Genomic DNA, 20,266 nt, shown 5'->3' on the forward strand with positions numbered 1-20,266 from the left:
CCAGGATGGTCTCGATCTCCTGACCTCGTGATCCACGCGCCTCAGCTTCCCAAAGTGCTGGGATTACAGGCGTGAGCCACTGCGCCCGGCCAGAACTTTCACGTCGAATTGTCTTCAGTACTGAGATGGCATATCAAGCCTGCCCCTGCCATGCTGGCCTCAGGGGTGAGGAGTGAGAGGAACACTGGCGTGAACTCTCATCTCACTGCTGCTGCTGTGCTGGGAAGGTCATTCACCTGGTAGCCTCAGTTTTCCCATTTTCTTTGACACAGGCCTAGCTTCTCTAAAGATTTTGAAAAGGCTCTTTTATTTTTTATTTTTTGAGACAGGGTCTCACTCTGTCGCCCAGACTAGAGTGCAATGGCACGATCTTGGCTCACTGCAACCTCCGCCTCCCAGGCTCAAGTGATTCTTCTGCTTCAGCCTTCCAAGTAGCTGGGATTACAGGTTCGTGCCACCATGCCTGGCTAATTTTTGTATTTTTAGTACAGATGGGATTTCACTATGTTGGCCAGGCTGGTCTTGAACTCCTGACTTCAAATGATCCGCCAGCCTCAGCCTCCCAAAATGCTGGGATTACAGGCGCGAGCCACCACGCCCGGACGAAAAGCCCCTTTAAAGTGAGATGTTCTTTACCTTCTCCCTGCCCTGAGGAGCCAGTGTTTTCAGCTGCGGCTTCCAGGACTGAAATCATCCACTCCCATCAGGCTGAGCACCAAGATTATGCCACAGTGGCCACTCTGCTGAGCCAAGAAACTAGATCAGGCAGCAAATGGCGTTTTGTGTGCTTTTAAAAGTGAAATGGAGTTTATTGATGTAGATTATAAAATAAAAGGTGATAGGCAGATCACATGGAATGAGCTCTCCTGGAAGGAGGGTGGGGGAACGTTGCAGGTTGTCCATCCTGGGCTGCTGAAGGCTGTGACTGTGGAGACCAGGCCCAGCAGGGACACCCCTCACCCCCCACCAAAGTCTTTGAAGGATTATCATGCAGTGCAAGGACTAAGACCTCTGGCTGACTCCGAAGGGCAGAACCAGGCCCAGAATAGGTACCCTGTAGGTAAGTGGACTCTGGGAGCCTTGGGAAATGGAGCCGGGGCTCTGGGAGGGTTACGAGTTCCCTGTCCCTGAAGGTGTGCACATGGAGGCTGGAGACAAGGAGCTTCCACACATAAGGGGGAGGTTAGAGCAGATCCTTAAGGTCTCCCCTACGATATTTGGTTCTGGAATGCCTAGACTTCATGGAATTGGCCTGGGTGAGTGGTTGGAATGTAGTTAACCAGGGGAGAGAACTCAAAAAGGATTTTGTATTTTAAGGTCTTTGGGCAGGTGGAGCCTGAGTGTTTGGGTGCTGTGAGCATGGAGGTGGTCTCAGTGAGGTAGCATGTATCTTTAGGATGGAGGGGGCAGTAGATGCCATACCTCAGCATTGGTCTGGGAGGTGGTGGCTCCTGGGGTTCTAGTTTCTGTCACATGGAATTTCTGCAGCATTCATTCTGCCATCTGAATACTGAACAGACGACGGTGTCCCTGGAGAGAGAAGGAGGGAGAAACATGCTCCCAGTAAACAGGAGATGTGAGCAGCTTCATAGCTCGCTGTAGACTGGGAAGGGCAGACGCTGTTAATCTGTCATCGAGGTTTTTCCACGAAGCCCAGTTGTGGCCTTGGAACCCTCCCTTTGGGCTCAGCCTTCTAAGCAGTCCCTGACACAAAGCTGCCTGCGAGATGAGGCATCCCTGCTGCAAACGTTGAGAAGCCGGAGGCCCAGAATACAGGACCTGTCATGCCAGGGAAGGGGAAGGAGAGTGGATGGGATGGGAGTCAGGTGGGAACTGGGGCTGGGCGTGCATGGGCTGCTAATTAAGCACATCCTACTCTATCTGCTCGTGCTTGGCGCCTCTGTTTTCTGGAGTGGAAACTATGCCTTTGGTGTGAATGAGAATTCAGTAAGCAAAATTCTCTGGGGAGTTTCTGGGGAAGGAGAAGAGGAATAAATAAGTAGGCAAGACCCAAAAAAGAAGCCACCTGCCTCTCCCAGTCCCTCTGGGAGGGCTCCAAGAGCGCAGATCTGCAGGCACTGAGCTCAGGGCCAGTGGGAGGCCCTGGAGTTTGGCCGTCACAGAGTGGGGCAGCATGTGGGGGACCAAGGGAGGGCTAGCATTGCAGCCCCACTCCTAGGAAGGCCAAACCATGGGATTACTGCTCAGAGCTTTTTTCTAGGCTTAAAAAATTTTTCCCTTGTATTTTAAACACTGTTTATGAAATTTTTTACCTGCTTTTCCCACTTTCCATGTTAAAAAATTTTTCTAAGTTATTAAGCACTCATGATGTAATCATTAATGTCTGCGTTCATTGTCTTTTTTGTTTTGTTTTTTTGAGACGAGTCTCCCTCTCTTGCTCAGGCTGGAGTGCAGTGGCACAATCTCAGCTTACTGCAACCTCTGCCTCCCGGATTAAAGCGATTCTCCTGCCTCAGCCTCACGAGTAGCTGGGATTACAGGCACGTGCTACCACATCTGCCTAATTTCTGTTTTAATAGAGACGGGGTTTCGCCATGTTGGCCAGGCTGGTCTTGAACTCCTGACCTCAAGTGATCTGTCCTACCTTGGCCTCCCAAAGTGCTGGGATTACAGGTGTGAGCCACTGCATCTGGCCTCATCATCTGTTTGTCATACTTCGTCCCAGGCCTGGGCCGTGCCCTGGAAGAGACTGAGGCCCACTGTGTTCTCAGGGGGCCAATGGCAGGCCTGTGTTAGCTCTGCCCATTTCCCCACTTGTGGTTAGTGTTTGTTCACTCGTTCATTCACTCAGCAGATGCTGATGGGGGATTTGTCTGTGCCAGGCTTCATACTGGACTGTAAGCAGTGATGCGAAACAGGAAGTATTCTTACCCTCAAGGGGCTTACATTCTAGAGGAGAAAGAGAGAAAATATGCAGGTACACCTGTCAGATGGAGAAAACCAAAGCAGGGAGGAACTTGGGTGGTCAAGGGAGGTGTCCATGAGACAGGGATGTGTGAGTGAAACTGGCAGGAGGCAGGGACAGGCCACGTGGGTATCTAGGGAAGGGGAGCTGCAGGGAGGCCTGAGCAGGGGGGAGGGGAAGGAGAAGGAGGGGAAGGAGGCGAAGGAGGAGCAGGGGGAGGAGGGGGAACCAGAGGCCCAGGCAAGGCAGCCAGACCACGAGGGGCTCTCTGGCCACTGGCTTTGACTCTCAGGAGGTGGGAAGCTGTGGAGGTTTTTAGCAGAGGGTGATATGAGGTCTGGGGATTTACTTGGTCATTCTGTGTACTGTGTACATTTGTGAGGTTTCTAGTACGGGGTGTGATAAATGGCCTCGCAGCAAGTGCATTCATACAGGAACCTTACTCTGCATTTCCTTTCATTGGCTAGGGATAGATTCCTGGAGATAGAATTATACTGCCAAAAAGCTGAGCAACTTTAACATGCATGCTCCTTGTGGCCAAATTATTTCCCAGATTAATTGATTAATTTCCCAGAAATTATTATTATTGTTTTTTAAACCAATTTACACTTCTAGTGTGGTGGCCTTGCTGACATCAAGGCGTGTGGTTTTTCAACTTTGGGTTTTTTTGTTTGTTTGTTTTGTTTTGTTTTTAAGAGACAGCGTCTCGACTTGTTGCTTAGGTTGGAGTGCAGCGGTGCTATCACAGCTCACTGCAACCTTGAGCTCCTGGGCTCAGTCCCCAGTCCTCCTGCCTCAGCCTCCCGAGAAGCTAGGACTACAGGTGTGCACTGCTGCACCTGGCTAATTTTTTCATTTTTTTGCAGAGACAAGGTCTCCTGTGTTGCCCAGGCTTGTCTTGAACTCCTGGGCTCAAGCGATCCTCCCACCTTGGCCTCCCAAAGTGCTAGGATTAAAGGCATGAGCTACTTCGCCCAGCCTAACTTTGTTTTTTAACTTTGCTAATTTAATAGCTGGGAAGATGATCTTATTTCTTTGATTACAAGTGAGATTGAACATTCTTATGAATTGGTTATTTGTATTTCATGTTTTATGATTTTTTTGTCTTTTGCCTATTTATTGAGAGTTTAGTATTTTTGTCTTTTCAATTTAGATGAACTCTTTAAACCATTGGAAATAACAAATGAACGTGCATTTTTAAAAATATCAAAGCTTTATGAGCCGATTCCTTTACTTTTTTATTTTATTTATTTATTTGTTTAGAGAGGGTTTCGCTTTGTTGCCCAGGATGGAGTCACAGCTCACTGCAGCCTCTGCCTTGGCTCAAGCAATCCTCCCCAAGCCTGAGTAGCTGGGACTACAGGCACTACCATGCCTGTTTAATTTTTGTATTTTTGTAGAGATGGGGTTTTGTCATGTTGCCCAGGCTGGTCTTGAATGCCTGGGTTCAAGCAATCCACCTGTCTTGGCCTCCCAAAGTGTTGGGAGTACAGTCTTAAGCCACTGTGCCAGGTCTATGAGTTGATTCTTAATGAGTAGTACTACCTCCCCACAATGTGGACTGCAAAATGCTGGCTGGCTGTTATGCTTGGTAGCAAAAGGGGTTGCATGCTGCTACAGCTCTCTGTTTCTCTCCAACCCAAGCGTTTGGATGTGGGACTGTGCCCCCCTGGTGTCTGGGGCTCTGGGAGGGGCATTTTTACTTCCCTGCTTGCAAGAAGGGTTACATCCTATTCCATGTCCAAAGTGAACACTTCTTCCTTTGCTCAGCATCCCATGCAGACTCAGGAGGTTACCCGCTCCCCTGGGAGGTGGCTGTGGCCAAGCACCACTCCATGGACTACACGCTGCTGGTCTTGGAGCAGCATACAGTTTTGCTCTCACTTTTGGGAAAGGGGCTAAGATGTTAGAGTATACGGTCCTTAATGGAAATCCACTCTTGTTTCGGGGGTTTGTGGGATGCAAGTCCTAGTAGGGTCAGGACTCCCTAGAAATTGATCCTTCTCATGGTTCTATTGGGTCTCCCCTAAAATTAATGTTGCAGGTAGGAAAAAAAAAAGATATTCTTTGGGTACCTTACTCTTAACTGAGCGTGTCTTACCATGGGCCGGATTACTATCTCCTGGTCTGGAAGCAGGTGATGAGGGGGTGTGGAATCTACATTTGAATATCACTTGTTCAACCACAAGACCATGAATTGCTCCATGTATTGGGCTCCTTAAAATAGGGCTTATTTATGTTGTATTCCCTGCCATTAGGCCTGGTACAGAAAAAAAGAAAATCTACTTCATAGAACTTGTAGATTCTAAAACTCTAAAAGGTGCTGCTTAGACTAAATGTATTGGGTTATCTCTTAGCTGTGATCTTGAAGCTATTGTTTGATTTTTTTAAAAAAACATCTGTTTTAATACCCAAACTAATGGCATTGTGAGGTTGAGTCAGTAGACAGTTCAAGATGGCAATTTACAAAACTTTAAGTTTGTGACTTTCTCTTGATTCCACTGTTTTTCCACGTGCGGGTGGCTATTTTGAGAGCTGTGATTGCCCAGAGAGCCCCAGCTCACAGAATTGCCAGAACATTTGTGATTGCTTAGAAATCCTTCCCTCTTCTTCATCAGGCTGGGAACACAGATCAGGATTTCAAATGCCCCCTTCTCTGTGGCCTTCCTTGATGTACCCACTGTCTCCAACTAGGATTGATTACACCCTTTTTTTGTGCCCCAAATAGACTTCTCTTCCAGCACCTGTCACAGTTTATTGCATTAACTTTAAGAAACATCCAGGCCAGGCATGGTAGCTCATGCCTGTAATTCCAGCACTTTGGGAGGATCGTTTGAACCCAGGAGTTTGAGACCAGCCTGGGCAATATTGTAAGACCCTGTCTCTACAAAAAATGAAAAAACTAGCCGGGTGTGGTGGCCTATCTGTAGTCCCAGCTACCCAGGAAGCTGAGATGGGAGGATCACTTGAGCCCAGGATTTGGAGGCTGCAAGTGAGCCATGATTGCACCACTGCACGCTAGCTTGGGTGACAGAGCGAAAACCCTGTCTCAAAACCAAGCAAAAATCCTGTTTCCCTGTAGAAGTAGAGCTCTGGAGTCTTTGATTCCTAGTGTGGGGTGCTGTGGGTGCTGAGGGAGTGTTAATTCTGTCCCCGCTGAGGCCCTTTCTGATGCATGCTGCTGCTGTTTCTGTAGAAATCGTGGATGGGAATGTGAAGATGACCCTGGGCATGATCTGGACCATCATCCTGCGCTTTGCCATCCAGGACATCTCCGTGGAAGGTGGGTTTCCGCTTTGTTCCATCCTGTCGTCACCACCTCGTCTCCCTCCCTGGGCTTAGCCTGGAGAACTCCCGCACCCAGGGCAGTGGACGTTGATCAGGGGCCCTGTCCTGGGCTTCTTGCTCATTTATTGGGCATCAGCCCTCTCTTCCAGTCAATGTGGAAAAAAGAACTATTTGCCATTCTGATTCTCATAGGCGTGTTGGCCCCAGGGAAACTCCCCACTTTGGGAAAGCCCAAGGCTGCCATGGGGAAGTATATTGGAAAACCCACCTGGCTCTTGGGTTGTTAATCTGAAAGGGTGGGGAAATAGCGGCTGGGAGGAAGTGCCAGGAGGGGCGCTAACGCCGTCCCCCACTTTGCTCCCCTAGCACCCTCTAGTGGCCACTTCACAGATCTGCAAGGGCCGCCATGGTCTGGAGAAGTGATCTATTCACTTGATTCCACACTCGGGCAGTTTTTGAGCTTTATGTCTGCTATGCCTGTATTTATCTTGCATAATAATATTTGTGTATTGCTGTGCATGTGATAAAACACACATACTGAAACAAACTTTTACAAGATGAGATGGAGATAATATTTTAAAAATATTTGTTTTAATGGCATAGACATCATAAACGTTTTTAATCAAAGGAATTTCTTAATGAAAACAACGTGGATTCAATTCAATTGCTTTGTGATGGAGAACTTGGTGTGACACTCTGTGATACAGCAATGCGGAGGTCCAAGTTCGATTTATGGGTACTTGGTATTTAGGGTTGAAGTGATTGGAAAGAGGGTGATAGTAGTCACCTGGGGTGTGGTTCTTGTTAATGATAGTGGATGTAAATCCATTTCTCAAATAGCCTTCTTGATGATGTTGATTCTTTCGGGTGGACTTCTTGTCAGCTCTGAAGTCATCATTGTGTTACTCTTGTGATTTAGCTGACGAAGAGCTTAAGCTAAGTAGAAGTATTAGCTTTTCCAATTTTTAAATTGTCTGCTTTTGCTTAGGTGGTTATGGTCTTTGTAGGAACCCTTGAATGTCATTTTAAAGTCCATTCTGTGTGTTGAAAATAAATGAGATCATTCATGAACACAGTCCACTGAGTACCTTAACCTCCAATTCACAGGCACGAACACAGGGGTATATTAGTCCGTTTTCACGCTGCTGGTAAGGACATACCCGAGACTGGGTAATTTATAAATAAAAGGAGGTTTAATGGACTCACAGTTCCACATGGCTGGGGAGGCCTCACAGTCATTGCAGAAGAGCAAGGGAGAGCAAAGGGACCTCTTACATGGCAGCAGGCAGAGAATGAGAGTCAAGTGAAAGGGGTTTCCCCTTGGAAAACCATCAGATCTCGTGAGACTTATTCACTACCACGAGAACAGTATGAGGGAAACCACGCCCACAACTCAATCATCTCCCACCAGCTCTCTCCCACAACACGTGGGAATTATGGGAGCTACAATTCAAGATGAGATTTGGGCGGGGACACAGCCAAAGCCTAGCAGGGGGGTAGTGTGGTTTGCAGTCTTTCTTCTGTGCTGGGAGCTCCGTGAGCCCCCTCAGTTGCCTGCCTAACCTCACAGACACGTGGCTGCTTCACACACAGAGGGCAGCAGTATTGATCCCTGCAGTAAATGTAAGGAAACCTTATTTTTTAGATAAAAACAAAATTTGTCTAGGAGTCCTAATGCTTTCTTCTCACTTAGCTGTGTGTACTCCTCACGCTGTGAGATCCCCTGTCTGGAGTCCCCTGGATGTGTAGATTTCCCAGATCAATCAAACCTTCCTCCCCAACCTGATAGAGGTTGCCGACTTATTTTGTATCATTACCATTTCTTTGAATAAAAGAGAGTAGGGGGAGATAATTCTTGAAGTTTGAAAAGCTGTTGTCTCAAAATTTACATGTGTAATACGACTAGCTCTGAAAAGCTTCCCAGCTTGCTTTTTCTGTTTCTCAAATAACTTCTCAAACTTTGTCAAGGGAATAGACTTGACGGCCAGGGCTCCTCCTTCAGTAGCTGCAGGGTTGGCATCAAGGGGTCACAGTGGGGCCTCCTGTGGGCCGGCATCCCTCCCTCCACCGAGTCAGCCCTCTGACCTCGCTGCCCGTCCCCTTCCCCACAGAGACTTCAGCCAAGGAAGGTCTGCTCCTGTGGTGTCAGAGAAAGACAGCTCCTTACAAAAACGTCAACATCCAGAACTTCCACATAAGGTGAGTGCTGGGGGCTGAGGAGCTCTCGCAGAACCAGGCTGCCTCCCCCGGGAGCTCCCAGACCCCCTTGGCTGGGTCAGTCTCAGCTTTAGAACAAAGTGGAGACCGTTGGGGGAAGAAGAAGCTTTCCTTGGGAAGGGGATGTTGCCATCCCTCTGAATCCCCGTCTCTCTCCCTGCAGTGTCTTAGACGGGGCTGCTGCCTAATATAACTTTGGTTGATGCTTTTGCTACTGGGAACACCCCCAAGGAAATTGTCCAGGAAGTCCCAGCCCAGGGCTCTGAAACATCAGACTAGGGTCATAGGCCTTGGTTGGGGGTAGGGCCGGATATGGTGGGTTTATCTCAACTTGCCAACCCCCCCACAAAATCTTGACCCTAGTGCCTGGAATTTGTGGCAGGAAGAAATGTCCCTTCCCGTCCTGTCTTCTAACTCCTGCCCCGGAAAGCCCTATGTGTTCATCTCTCTGGAGTCCAGGAGGCCCCTGCTTTGCCCTGGTTGCCCATCTGTTCAGCCTCATTTACCAGCCTGCCCCTTCTTTTCCCCGGACAGCTGGAAGGACGGCCTCGGCTTCTGTGCCTTGATCCACCGACACCGGCCCGAGCTGATTGACTACGGGAAGCTGCGGAAGGTATGTGTGCCCACCTGACCACCCGTTTTGGGTCCCTGGCAGGTGGGGTGGGAAAAGAGCAGGACTAGGACCCTTGTTGTGACAGTCCATGGTCCAACTTGAGCAGTGTTGGCCTCTTAGAATAGTCAGACAGAGCCCCAACTGAAAGTGAAGAGAAAACACCTTCCCTGTTAGGGCAACTTCATTACCCTTGTGCGTGGTGTGTGTGTACTTGCACACATACACAGCTCACCAGGAAAATATCACAGCTGTGACAGCAGCTTTGTCAGAGGGATGGAATGATACATGATGCTTCTCCCTTCTGTTTTTCTGGGATTTGTAAAGAGGAGACACTATTTTCATAATCGAAAACATCGCATATTCTAAGAGATGGTTAATCCCCGCCTTGTCCTTTGACCTGCTGTGTGGTCTTGGGCTGCTTATCCCACCCATGGATTTGGTTTCCTTTATTGCTCAAGTTTGGCTGGGGGAATTTCTTTTGGTTTCACTCCCGCCTTCAGCATGAAGCTGCAGTGATTTTTCTTGAGCGGGTGTGTGGAGTGGGGACAGATGCGGGAGTGGGAGCTGTGTATCTAGCCTCATGGTGGTTCTCAGTGTCTGAGCTGGTTGGACGACACTGCCCTGGACCTTGGAGAAGCCTGTCCTGGACCCTCTGACCACACTCTCCAGGTTCCCTCCTGGACCCTCTGACCACACTCTCCAGGTTCCCTCCTGGACCCTCTGACCACACTCTCCAGGTTCCCTCCTGGACCCTCTGACCACACTCTCCAGGTTCCCTCCTGGACCCTCTGACCACACTCTCCAGGTTCCCTCCTGGACCCTCTGACCATACTCTCCAGGTTCCCTCCTGGACCCTCTGACCACACTCTCCAGGTTCCCTCCTGGACCCTCTGACCATACTCTCCAGGTTCCCTCTTGGTCCATCTTGGTGCCAAGAGGCCACATGGCATGGCCATCCAGGGAAAGACCCTTCCCACACCCCGAATTGGTGACCTGGAGTTGGGGTTGGAATGTCGCCTATCTGTGCTGAGATCTCTTGGCAAGGGAGGCTTCAAGGAGCGGCTGGACTTGTGTGTCTCTACTTCACCTTGACGCTGGAGAACACAGTGTTCAGTGTAGCTCTTGCCTTGCCTGGGCCTCCAGGAAGGGCGTTTTGCTTCTCAGTGGCCAGGAGAGGTTTAATATTGCTGGGGCAGGAGCTGCTGTGCAACCCATGGTGGTGGCAGGCCCTTTGTTTCGGGCGGGTGGATAGCAAGCTGCCAAAAAGGATCTCGAAGGAGGAAAGGAGCAGATTCCTACCCACTTCCCTGCACCGTGCCCCGTCCCACCCCCACCCCACACGCACTGTCCCGTCACCTGAAGCTTGAGGCTAAGGCCTCTGCCCACTGGAAGGGCCCATCTGCTGAAGGAGAGGAGCCACAGCAGGGGCCAGCCCTTCCCCAGCTAACCTCCTGGGGGAAGAGGATCCTTGGCCCACCTCCTCAGCTGCTTTGCAAGGAAAAAATAAAAAGAAAACCTTCCTGTCCTGCTGGAAAGTTGTGTGGCCAAATCAAACGCGGCCAAGGGGGAATATCCTAGAGGTGGCAGTTTTTTCTTTTGAAGGCAGCGTCACCACTTCCTATTCAGCTGATGGGCTTTGGTGACAGGTGTGCACGTATCTCTGTCCCTGCTTGGGTATACTGGGGCGTCAGTGGCCAGTTCATCCACAGCTGTTGGACATCCCCACTAAAGGGATCTGTGCTGACCGCGGCTCTAGAACCCCCTCCCTTATTCTGAAGGATTTGGAAGCATCAGCCATTTAGGAGGTGAAAGTCCAGGGGTTCTTTCTGATACCCAGTTAGCGCCCTCCCACACACTGTCCCTCTCTGTCTTTTTATTTATCTCTGCCAGTTTCTCCCTGTTTTGCTGTCTCTGCCTCCCCTTCTGTGTGTTTGTTTTTTTTTTTTTTTGAGACAGAGTTTCACTATTGTTGCCCAGGCTGGAGTGCAATGGCGTGATCTCCACTCACTGCAACCTCCGCCTCCTGGGTTCAGGCAATTCTCCTGCCTCAGCCTCCTCAGTAGCTGGGATTACAGGCGCATGCCAGCACGCCTGGCTAATTTTTATATTTTTAGTGGAGAAGGGATTTCACCATGTTGGTCAGGCTGGTCTTGAACTCCTGACTTCAGGTGATCCACCCGCCTCAGCCTCCCAAAGTGCTGGGATTACAGGCATGAGCCACCATGCCCAGCTCTTTTTTTTTTTTTTTTTTTTTTTTTGAGACAGAGTCTTGCTCTGTCACCCAGGCTGGAGTGCAGTGGCATGATCTTGGCTCACTACAACCTCTGCCTCCCAGATTCAAGCGATTCTCCTGCCTCAGCCTCCTGAGTAGCTGGGATTACAGGCACCCAGGCTAATTTTTGTATTTTTAGTAGAGACAGGATTTCACCATGTTGGCCAGTCTGGTCTTGAACTCCTGATCTCGGGTGATTCGCCCACCTCGGCCTCCCAAAGTGCTGGGATTACAGGCATGAGCCACCGCACCCAGCCCACTTCTGTTTTTTAATTGTAATTTTTTTGTAGAGATGAAGTCTCACTATATTGCCCAGGCTGGTCTCGAACTTCTGGCCTCAATGTGACCCTCCTGCCTCAGCCACCCAAGTAGCTGGGATTACAGGCACAGCCACCACACCTGGCTTCCACTCTTTTTAATTCAGTATCATCATCAGTAAAATCCAGCCCAAATCCTAGCACACACCTGAGCCCAGTGAACCAGGAACATCCTTCCAGAGGACAAGGAGGTTGTGAGACCAACTGGTGCTGAGGAATAGGGACAGAGGGCTGAGGGGCTCCGACTGGGAAGCTCTTCCTTCCTGCAGCAGCCATGGGTGGACATGGGGCCTGGGGTCCCTGGGACTCACGTGGGGTGGGTGTGTGTGCACCTGGACCTGAGCACTGGCAGCTGCTGCTCAAGGCCCTGGATGGGAATGACCTTGACTACTTGGCAGTGTTCACCCTCCTGGCTGCTGTTGGAGACTTTCCCAGAGGAACCCCACCTTCTCTGTTTAGAGCAATTTCCTCCTGAAAACATCCCGGATGATATATTTATCTTTTTGTTACCGTATACTTCTCCCTTTAGCAAACAGGGAAACTGAGTCCTGGGCCGACACAACCAGCTTGCTTTAGGTTAGTCTGGGGAACCAAGAATAGAGGAGAAGGGCCCAGCCAGAAACTCTTCCACTAAGGTTTTTTACCCTCTGCATTAAAAACTTATAACTGTGGTAAAATATATAAAACAAAATTTACCACTTTAACCATTTTTAAATACACTTACTGTTCAGGGGTATTGTGTACACTCACATTATTGTACAACTATTCCTACCATCCATCTCCAGAACTGTTTTCTTGCAAAACTGAAAGTCTGTACCCATTAAACGGTAATTCCCCATTCTTTCCTGCCCCCCACCCGGCCTCTGGCTGCTACCATTCTGCTTTCTGTCTGGGAACCTCATAACAATGAAGCCATATAGTGTTTGCCTTTTTTTTTTTTTTTTTTTTTTTTTTTTTGAGACAAGGTCTTGCTCTGTTGCCCAGGCTGGAGTGCAGCAGTGCGATCTTGGCTCACTGCAACCTGTGCCTCCCGGGTTCAAGTAATTCTCCTGCCTCAGCCTCCTGAGTAGCTGGGATGTGCCACCACACCCAGCTAATTTTTGTATTTTTAGCAGACACGGGGTGTCACCATGTTGGCCAGGCTAGTCACGAGCTCCTGACCTCAAACAATCCGCCCACCTCGGCCTCCCAAAGTACTGGGATTACACACGTGAGCCACCGCACCTGGCCTGTGTCCTTTTGTGTCTGGCTTATTTCACTTAGCATAACATTCTCAGAGTTCATCCATGTTGCAGCATGTGTCAGAATTTCCTTCCTTGTTGAGGCTGAATAATATTCCATTGTACGTGTCACCACGTTCTGCTCATCTGTTCATCCATCAATGGGTACTTGAGTTGCTTCCACCTCTTGGCTACTGTGAATAATGCTGCTGTGAACAATGGAGGTATAAAGATCTCTTTGAGAACCTGCTTTCAATTCTTTTGAGTATCTCCCCACAAGTGGAATTGTGGGACCATGTAATCCCATGTTGAATTTTTTGAGGAACCACCATCCTGTTCTCACAGCATTTGACATTCCACCTACGTTTATGTTGCATTCATCGCACAAGGATTACAGCTTCTCAACATCCTTGCCAATCCCTGCTAAGTGTTCTTGAGAAGGTAGCAGAAGCCAGAATAGTCCAAAGCTGTGGCTATTTAAAGGAGCCCCCAAATTTCATGGAATGTGAGCACCAGAGAGGCTCCTGCTCCGAATCTTGACTAGTCTGGAGTTTAAAGCTCCCTACTCCAACTCTTGAGTTATGGATGGAGAAGCTGAGGTCAGGTTACCTACCCACAAGTGCCACTGGTGGGAGGCAGAGCTGAAACCACAAGCCAGGATGGATGGTGACTAGGCCAGTGCCCTGCCTGTAGCATGCATTTCTTAGGAACTCCTTCCTACCCCGGACTCAGGCTGCAGACCACTTCGCCCCATTTCCCTGACAATCTGAAGCTTGAAGGGGGAAAGAGAATGCTTTAAACCTCCAACCAGTGAGCCTCAGTGGTGAGACCAGCCTTCCGCATCTGGAGCTGTCCCCTGAGGATTGAGCTGGGGCTGGGAGAAAGTCGCTCTGCTCCCCAGTTTGGGTGGCCACCCAATTGGGAGTAGTCAGTGACTTGTTGTGGCTCTCACTTTATCATCCCTTCCTCTTTTTCTCCCTCTAGGATGATCCACTCACAAATCTGAATACGGCTTTTGACGTGGCAGAGAAGTACCTGGACATCCCCAAGATGCTGGATGCCGAAGGTGAAAGGCGCTTTCCTTCTGTGTCTCTTCCCCATCCCCCACCTGCCACTCAGTGGTTAAGAAGGGGTGGACCCCAGCAGTCCGGGGCTGGACGGGAGGAGGCCTGGTCTTCTGGGACTGCATTTGAGGAGCATGGGGATCACAGCCTTTTGGGGATTCTTCCATCGTTCCCTGAGCTTTGGAGAGAGAGGTGTTAGTTGATTCTGCAAAGGGCTTAGGGGCTGTTCTTGCATCGATTGCCTGAGGATGGTTCTTGTCTTTGCCTTGGAGTCAGGATAGCGAGTGCTGGGGTGTGGGGAAATGTGCCCTTGTTGTCCGACACAGTTTGGGACGGGAAGTTTCCCTTGCTGAGAGGTGCACTGTCCTAACCCTCTGAGCCCTGGGTGGTCTCTGGACAGCTGAGCTTAGCATCTCCTCTATGCCCCAGCTCTGACTGGGGCTGGCTGGGCATGGTGTTTGCTCTCATCTGTAACCCTGGCTTCCTTCTAGCATCTTCTGAGGAGGGTGCTAGAGAACTATGGCTCGGACTTTCTCAGTGGTGGAAGTGTCCAGTTCTGACCTTGCTGGGCAGATCCCAGCCAGAGGCAGTGGCTCCATGTTGGGTAGGGAAGGAAGGAGGGGGCCCAAGTTGAGTGTTGACTTTTCTGTTCCTCACCAAGGCCTTGGTGTCCCAGATGCTGCTAGCCAGGATGCCTGGATGGGGACAGGTTCAGGGTTTGACACTAGAACATCCTTACCAAAGATTGGGCCTGGAGCTGGAAACCCAGCTCTTCCTGGCTGCTGACCCTGCCGTTGCCCCTCTCCTCGTGTAGAGCATCTCGGATGGGGTGAGCAGGGGCTGTGGGGGAAGGGAAGCATCTGGGAGCATAGGGGTCTGTGGGCTCATGAAGCCAGGGCTGGCAGCTCCAGGCTGGGGTCAGGCTGGGTCTTCTTGTCCCACCTCTGCACTTGCCCCTTGGGAGGAGCCTGACTCACCATGGCCACTTCCCTGTGTGCTCTCCTTGGCCCCAACTGCTCAGTGCTGAGGGGCTAGAAAGGGGTTATGGAGACAGGAAAAGACCATGGTGGGGTCCAGACTGCACCCTGCCCCTCTGCCCCACCAGTGGCTTTTTTTTTTTTTTTTTTTTGAGATGGGGTCTCCACGTGTCATGCAGGCTGGAGTGCTGTGGTGCAATCTCAGCTCACTGCAACCTCTGCCTCCTGGGTTCAAGCGATTCTCCTGCCTCAGCCTCCCGAGTAGCTGGGATTACAGGCACCTGCCACCGGCTAATGTTTATATTTTTAGTAGAGATGGGGTTTCACCAAGTTGGCAAGGCTGGTCTCGAACTCCTGGCCTCAAGTGATCCACCTGCCTTGGTCTCCCAAAGCCACCAGCAGCTTTTAAAATTTCAGAATGTCATGAGGAAAATTTTCAAACACATAAAAACCCAGGCAAAAGCAGAAAGAATAGCATGATGACCTTTCCTATTTCCATCATCCAGATAGAATGGCTACTGAGGTCTTGCCACACTTTGCGTTTTTCTCGTTTTCTTTGTTGAAGTATCTTAAAGCAATTCTGAGATATCACATCATTTTACCACTGCATACTTCTGAATACATGCCTTAAAAATAGAGTTATTTTCTTAGGCAATGATAAAGTTTTCACATTTAGCAAATTGATAATTCCATTTGATACCCAGTTCATAATGAAATTTCCCTAATTATCTATGACATTTCTTTGAGGGTTGGTTTGTTTTAATCAGAATCCAGACAAGGTCCATACTGGCATTCGGTTGTGTTTCTGACAGCTTTTCCCATCTCTAGTACTTCTCTCCTCCCTTTGACCCCTTTTATTCCTGCCATTGAACTTGCTGCAGAAACAGGGCTGCTGTCCTGTAGCAAGTTCCTTATCCTGGGTTTGTCCGCCTCCTTTGGGGCCTCACTTCACGTGTTCCTCTACTTACATTCCCATAAGCGCAAGTTGATGCCAGAGGCTGGTTAGATTCAGGCTCCACATTTTGGCAAGAAGACTTGGTGGTGCTGTGAGCTTCTTTCTGCATCATATCGGGGGTGTATGGTGTTCTTGGAACCAGCTGGCTTTAACTCCAGATTTTTCTTGACAGACATCGTTGGAACTGCCCGACCGGATGAGAAAGCCATCATGACTTACGTGTCTAGCTTCTACCACGCCTTCTCTGGAGCCCAGAAGGTACCCGGGGCCCCCTGCTCCTTCCATGCCCAGCACACCTCCTGCTAGACCCCAAACCATGTCCTCCTGCCCGCCTCCACCTCTCCTGGTGACAGGTATCTGGATGGTCTGCTCTCAGACAGAGGCAACCCCTGGTTCTGAAGTGGCGTGTTGTTCTTACCTGGCTCCTGTCCCACCCCACACCTCTCTCTCTCATCTTCTACTGTTAACAAGAAAATTGGGCAGCAGCTCACTTTCTGGGACCCAGATGACTGGCTTAAGCAGGAAGGGCTGTGTGCATGAGGCAGCCGGGGTGGTTCTGGAAGGCTACTGGAAGGTGAACAGGAGCAGCCCTTCCATGCCCACGTCTCTTGAAGCCACTGGCTCGACAGAGCAGCTGGAGTTCCCTTAGAAGGGCAATGCTGGGAGACACCTCCAGTCTTCACTTAGCCACTTGGCAAAGGCATCATAAAGCCCCACCTTTGTCCTGCTCATGGGCATGACTTAGCAGATCTGTCCTCAGCCCCTTTGGGCTCTAGTGCCTTCTCCTGTATCCTGCCTGGGACTCCCATGCGGCCATGCTGCACTCTGTTCTCAGACATAAGCAGAACCTCTGGGAGGAAGGGAGAGGGAGTGGGCAGCTGTGAGCCCCTTCAAGTGTCCTGGCCCAGTTTTGCTCCAGGAGGCCTGAGGTTGAAGTTCAGTGTGCAGGTTCTGCACCACACAGGGGTACCACGACTAAAGGGCACTGTTCATGCTGCGGACATGGAAGATTTGAACATTTTCATCACCAGGCTTAGGCAGCATATACCCCTCCCCAGACCTCCCTGGTAGCAGGACCCCAGAAGAAACACAACATCACCGTGACCACAGAACCTTCACGTCTCATGCCGATCTCCCACCCTCCACATGGCATCTGAGTGACCGTCTTAAAATGCATGATGAGGCCAGGCGCGGTGGCTCACGCCTGTAATCCCAGCACTTTGGGAGGCCGAGGCAAGGTGGATCACTTGAGGCCAGCCTGGCCAACAAGGTGAAACCCAGTCTCAAAATACAAAAATTAGCCAGGTGTGGTGGCGCGCACCTGTAATCCCAGCTACTCAGGAGGCTGAGGCCGGAGAATTGCTTGAACCTGAAGGGCGGAGGTTGCAATGAGCCAAGATTGTGCCACTGCACTCCAGCCTGGGTGACAGAGACTCTGTCTCAAAAAAACAAAACAAAACAAAACAAAACAAAAAAACACAAAACAAAAAAATGCATGATGGGAGCCCCTGCCCTCTCCCACCTCTCCTGTGCCGTCCCTGCCTCAGACTCTGCTCACCTCCCACCCACTCCCTCCCCTGCTGTCTCATTTTTTTCTCTTTCTGCTCATTCTCTCCTTTTCTGTCTGTCGGTCTGTCTTGTGTCCTCTTTCCATCCACCATGGCTGTTTGGGTTTATTCTGTGCTGCTGCTGCTGCCTACTTTCTCCTCTCAACCTCTTCTCCTTCTCTGTGCAGATGTGTAGGCACGCTAAGGCCGGATGGGAAGGCCGTGTGACCTAATGTTTCATGTCACGGCCACGCCTTCTCGGGTGCGCAGAAGGTGAGCTCTCCCTCGGCCTCCTCCACTCTCCCCTCTTGCCCATCTCTTCCGTCCTCCCTGGACACTCCAGCAGCAGGCCCTGGGATGGAAGGAGGGACTAGAGAAGCCCCTCCTTCTCCTGCAGGGGGACAGGACTCTGAACTTTGGCCAGGACACTTGAAGATGCCAGAGAACCCCAGCCTCTGAATGACCTCCTGTGTCTCTGTCCCTATGCCCTGGGCATAGCGGATACCACAAGCGAGAGAGAAGTTTGTGGTCTCAGCTTCTCCCCTGCACCCCGCATCAAAAGCCCTTATCCCAGGCAGCACGGCTCTTCGCAGTGCTTTCTATTTCCTTAAACATCCAGGACCTCTTCCCTCTCTCTCTCCCTCCTTCCTGCTTGAGCAAGGCCATCCTCGTAAATTTAGCCAGCAGCCAGAGCAGGGAGAGGTCTTCCTGCCTTCTCCAGGGAGTCCAGACGAGAGCCCTGCCTGATGCTTCTCCACCAGGCTGCCATGGACAGTTGTGCAGGTTGCAGACTACCCACAGTGCCATGTGTGTGCAGTGGATGATGGAGATTTGAATATTGATTACTGAAGTGACCCTGCAGATGGTGATGAAAATGTCTTCTAACAAAATCAGTAGGACATTTTCCCAGTAGAAGTGCCCTTGGGGAAGAGGTAAAAAATGATCCAGAGACACCATATGGGCTGGCAGCAGCCCTGTTCCCTGCCTGGTTGGGCGCCCAAGACCCTCTGGAACTTCCTTCCAGGGCTCACTGGTGTGGGCCAGAGACAGGACAGCAGCCCTGTCTGGAGGCTCTTTCTCATAGGTGTCCCCCCAGCCTGCCCAGCCCCTCTCAGCCCCTCCTCTGGCCTTCCTTCTGCTTCCTCTTTGTCCTTCCCACCTCTCCTGCTGCTGTTCCTGTGCACCTCCCTTGGCCCCTCGCGGCCAGGGTATGAGCAGCTTCTCTCCCTTGCCTTGGTTGGCCTCCTGGCCCAATAGCCACAGGTGTGCACCTGCCCGTGTCCATGACCAGGCTGAGCTCTCTGCTATGGGCTTTTCCCCTGTTCCCAAAGCTCCTTCCTCCTCTTCCAGTCTCTCCCTTTCTCCTTCAGGGGTCTGTCCTGGGCTTCATGCCCATTCATGCTGGCCTTCCCTGTCTCTGAAGCCTTCTCTGTGTCCTGGCTGGTGACAAAGCTTGGAAGGCAGTGTGAGATGCCTGTGGGTGTAGTGGGTATGAAGTGGGTGTGTGTGGTGTGTATGGGTATGGGGGGTTCTGAGGAGTGTGTGGTTTGAGGTATGTGTGGTGTGGGGGATGTGGTGGGTGAGATATGGGGTGTGTGTGTATGGTATGGATGTGTGAGGTGTGTGTGTATGGTATGGATGTAGTGGGTGTGAGGTGTGTATGGGGGGTGTGGAGTGTGGTGTGTAAGGTGTGTGTCTGGGGGGTGTGGGGAATGTGTGGAAGGGTGTAGTGTGTGAGGTGTGTGTGTGTGAGGGGTGTATAGGGTGTGGGGACTGTGGTGTGTGTGGTGTGTAGGTGTGAGGGGTGTGGTGTGCTGTGGGTGTGAGGTGTAGGGTGTGAGGTGTGTGTGTGGTGTGAGGTATGTGTGTGGTATGTGTGTGGTGTGCTGTCGGTGCGAGGTGTGTGTGTGGTGTGAGGTGTGGCATGTTTGGTGTGTGTGTGTGGAGTGAAGGGGAGTGCTGTGGGTGTGGTGTGGAGGGGTGTGGTGTGCTGTGGGTGTGAGGTGTGGTGTGTGTGTGGTGTGCTGTGGGTGTGAGGTGTGTGTGTGTGGTGTGGAGGGGTGTGGTGTGCTGTGGGTGTGAGGTGCGGTGTGTGTGTGGTGTGCTGTGGGTGTGAGGTGTATGTGTGTGGTGTGGAGGGGTGTGATGTGCTGTGGGTGTGAGGTGTGCTGTGGGTGTGGAGGGGTGTGATGTGCTGTGGGTGTGAGGTGTGCTGTGGGTGTGGAGGGGTGTGGTGTGCTGTGGGTGTGAGGTGTATGTGTGTGGTGTGGAGGGGTGTGGTGTGCTGTGGGTGTGAGGTGTATGTGTGTGGTGTGGAGGGGTGTGGTGTGCTGTGGGTGTGAGGTGCGGTGTGTGTGTGGTGTGCTGTGGGTGTGAGGTGTATGTGTGTGGTGTGGAGGGGTGTGATGTGCTGTGGGTGTGAGGTGTATGTGTGTGGTGTGGAGGGGTGTGGTGTGCTGTGGGTGTGAGGTGTATGTGTGTGGTGTGGAGGGGTGTGATGTGCTGTGGGTGTGAGGTGTGCTGTGGGTGTGGAGGGGTGTGATGTGCTGTGGGTGTGAGGTGTGCTGTGGGTGTGGAGGGGTGTGGTGTGCTGTGGGTGTGAGGTGTATGTGTGTGGTGTGGAGGGGTGTGGTGTGCTGTGGGTGTGGTGTGGGTGTGGAGGGGTGTGGTGTGCTGTGGGTGTGAGGTGTGCTGTGGGTGTGGAGGGGTGTGGTGTGCTGTGGGTGTGAGGTGTATGTGTGTGGTGTGGAGGGGTGTGGTGTGCTGTGGGTGTGAGGTGTGCTGTGGGTGTGGAGGGGTGTGGTGTGCTGTGGGTGTGAGGTGTAGGGTGTGTGTGGTGTGAGTGTGTGTGGAGTGAAGGGGAGTGCTGT

General features: G+C 51.1%; 1 protein-coding gene across 21 annotated transcripts in view; it reads left to right on the plus strand.

The window, feature by feature from the left end:
* ACTN1 (actinin alpha 1) overlaps positions 1-20,266 on the plus strand; it is a 106,076-nt gene that overhangs the window by 61,077 nt on the left and 24,733 nt on the right. For 19 of the 21 annotated variants that reach the window (XM_055289029.2, XM_055289025.2, XM_055289026.2 and 16 more), the window contains exons 4-8: positions 6,123-6,209; positions 8,326-8,413; positions 8,966-9,044; positions 13,838-13,919; positions 16,022-16,107. The exons of 1 other annotated variant lie outside the window; for it this stretch is intronic. In XM_055289029.2, coding sequence (XP_055145004.1) covers positions 6,123-6,209; positions 8,326-8,413; positions 8,966-9,044; positions 13,838-13,919; positions 16,022-16,107 — 422 coding nt within the window. Of the gene's footprint in view, positions 1-6,122; positions 6,210-8,325; positions 8,414-8,965; positions 9,045-13,837; positions 13,920-16,021; positions 16,108-17,600; positions 17,670-20,266 lie in introns of those variants that run through there. One more of the 21 variants, XM_055289031.2, reaches the window with a different exon arrangement.

Source organism: Symphalangus syndactylus, chromosome 8 (genome assembly GCF_028878055.3).
Source record: "Symphalangus syndactylus isolate Jambi chromosome 8, NHGRI_mSymSyn1-v2.1_pri, whole genome shotgun sequence".
In the NCBI taxonomy this organism is placed as follows: domain Eukaryota; kingdom Metazoa; phylum Chordata; class Mammalia; order Primates; family Hylobatidae; genus Symphalangus; species Symphalangus syndactylus.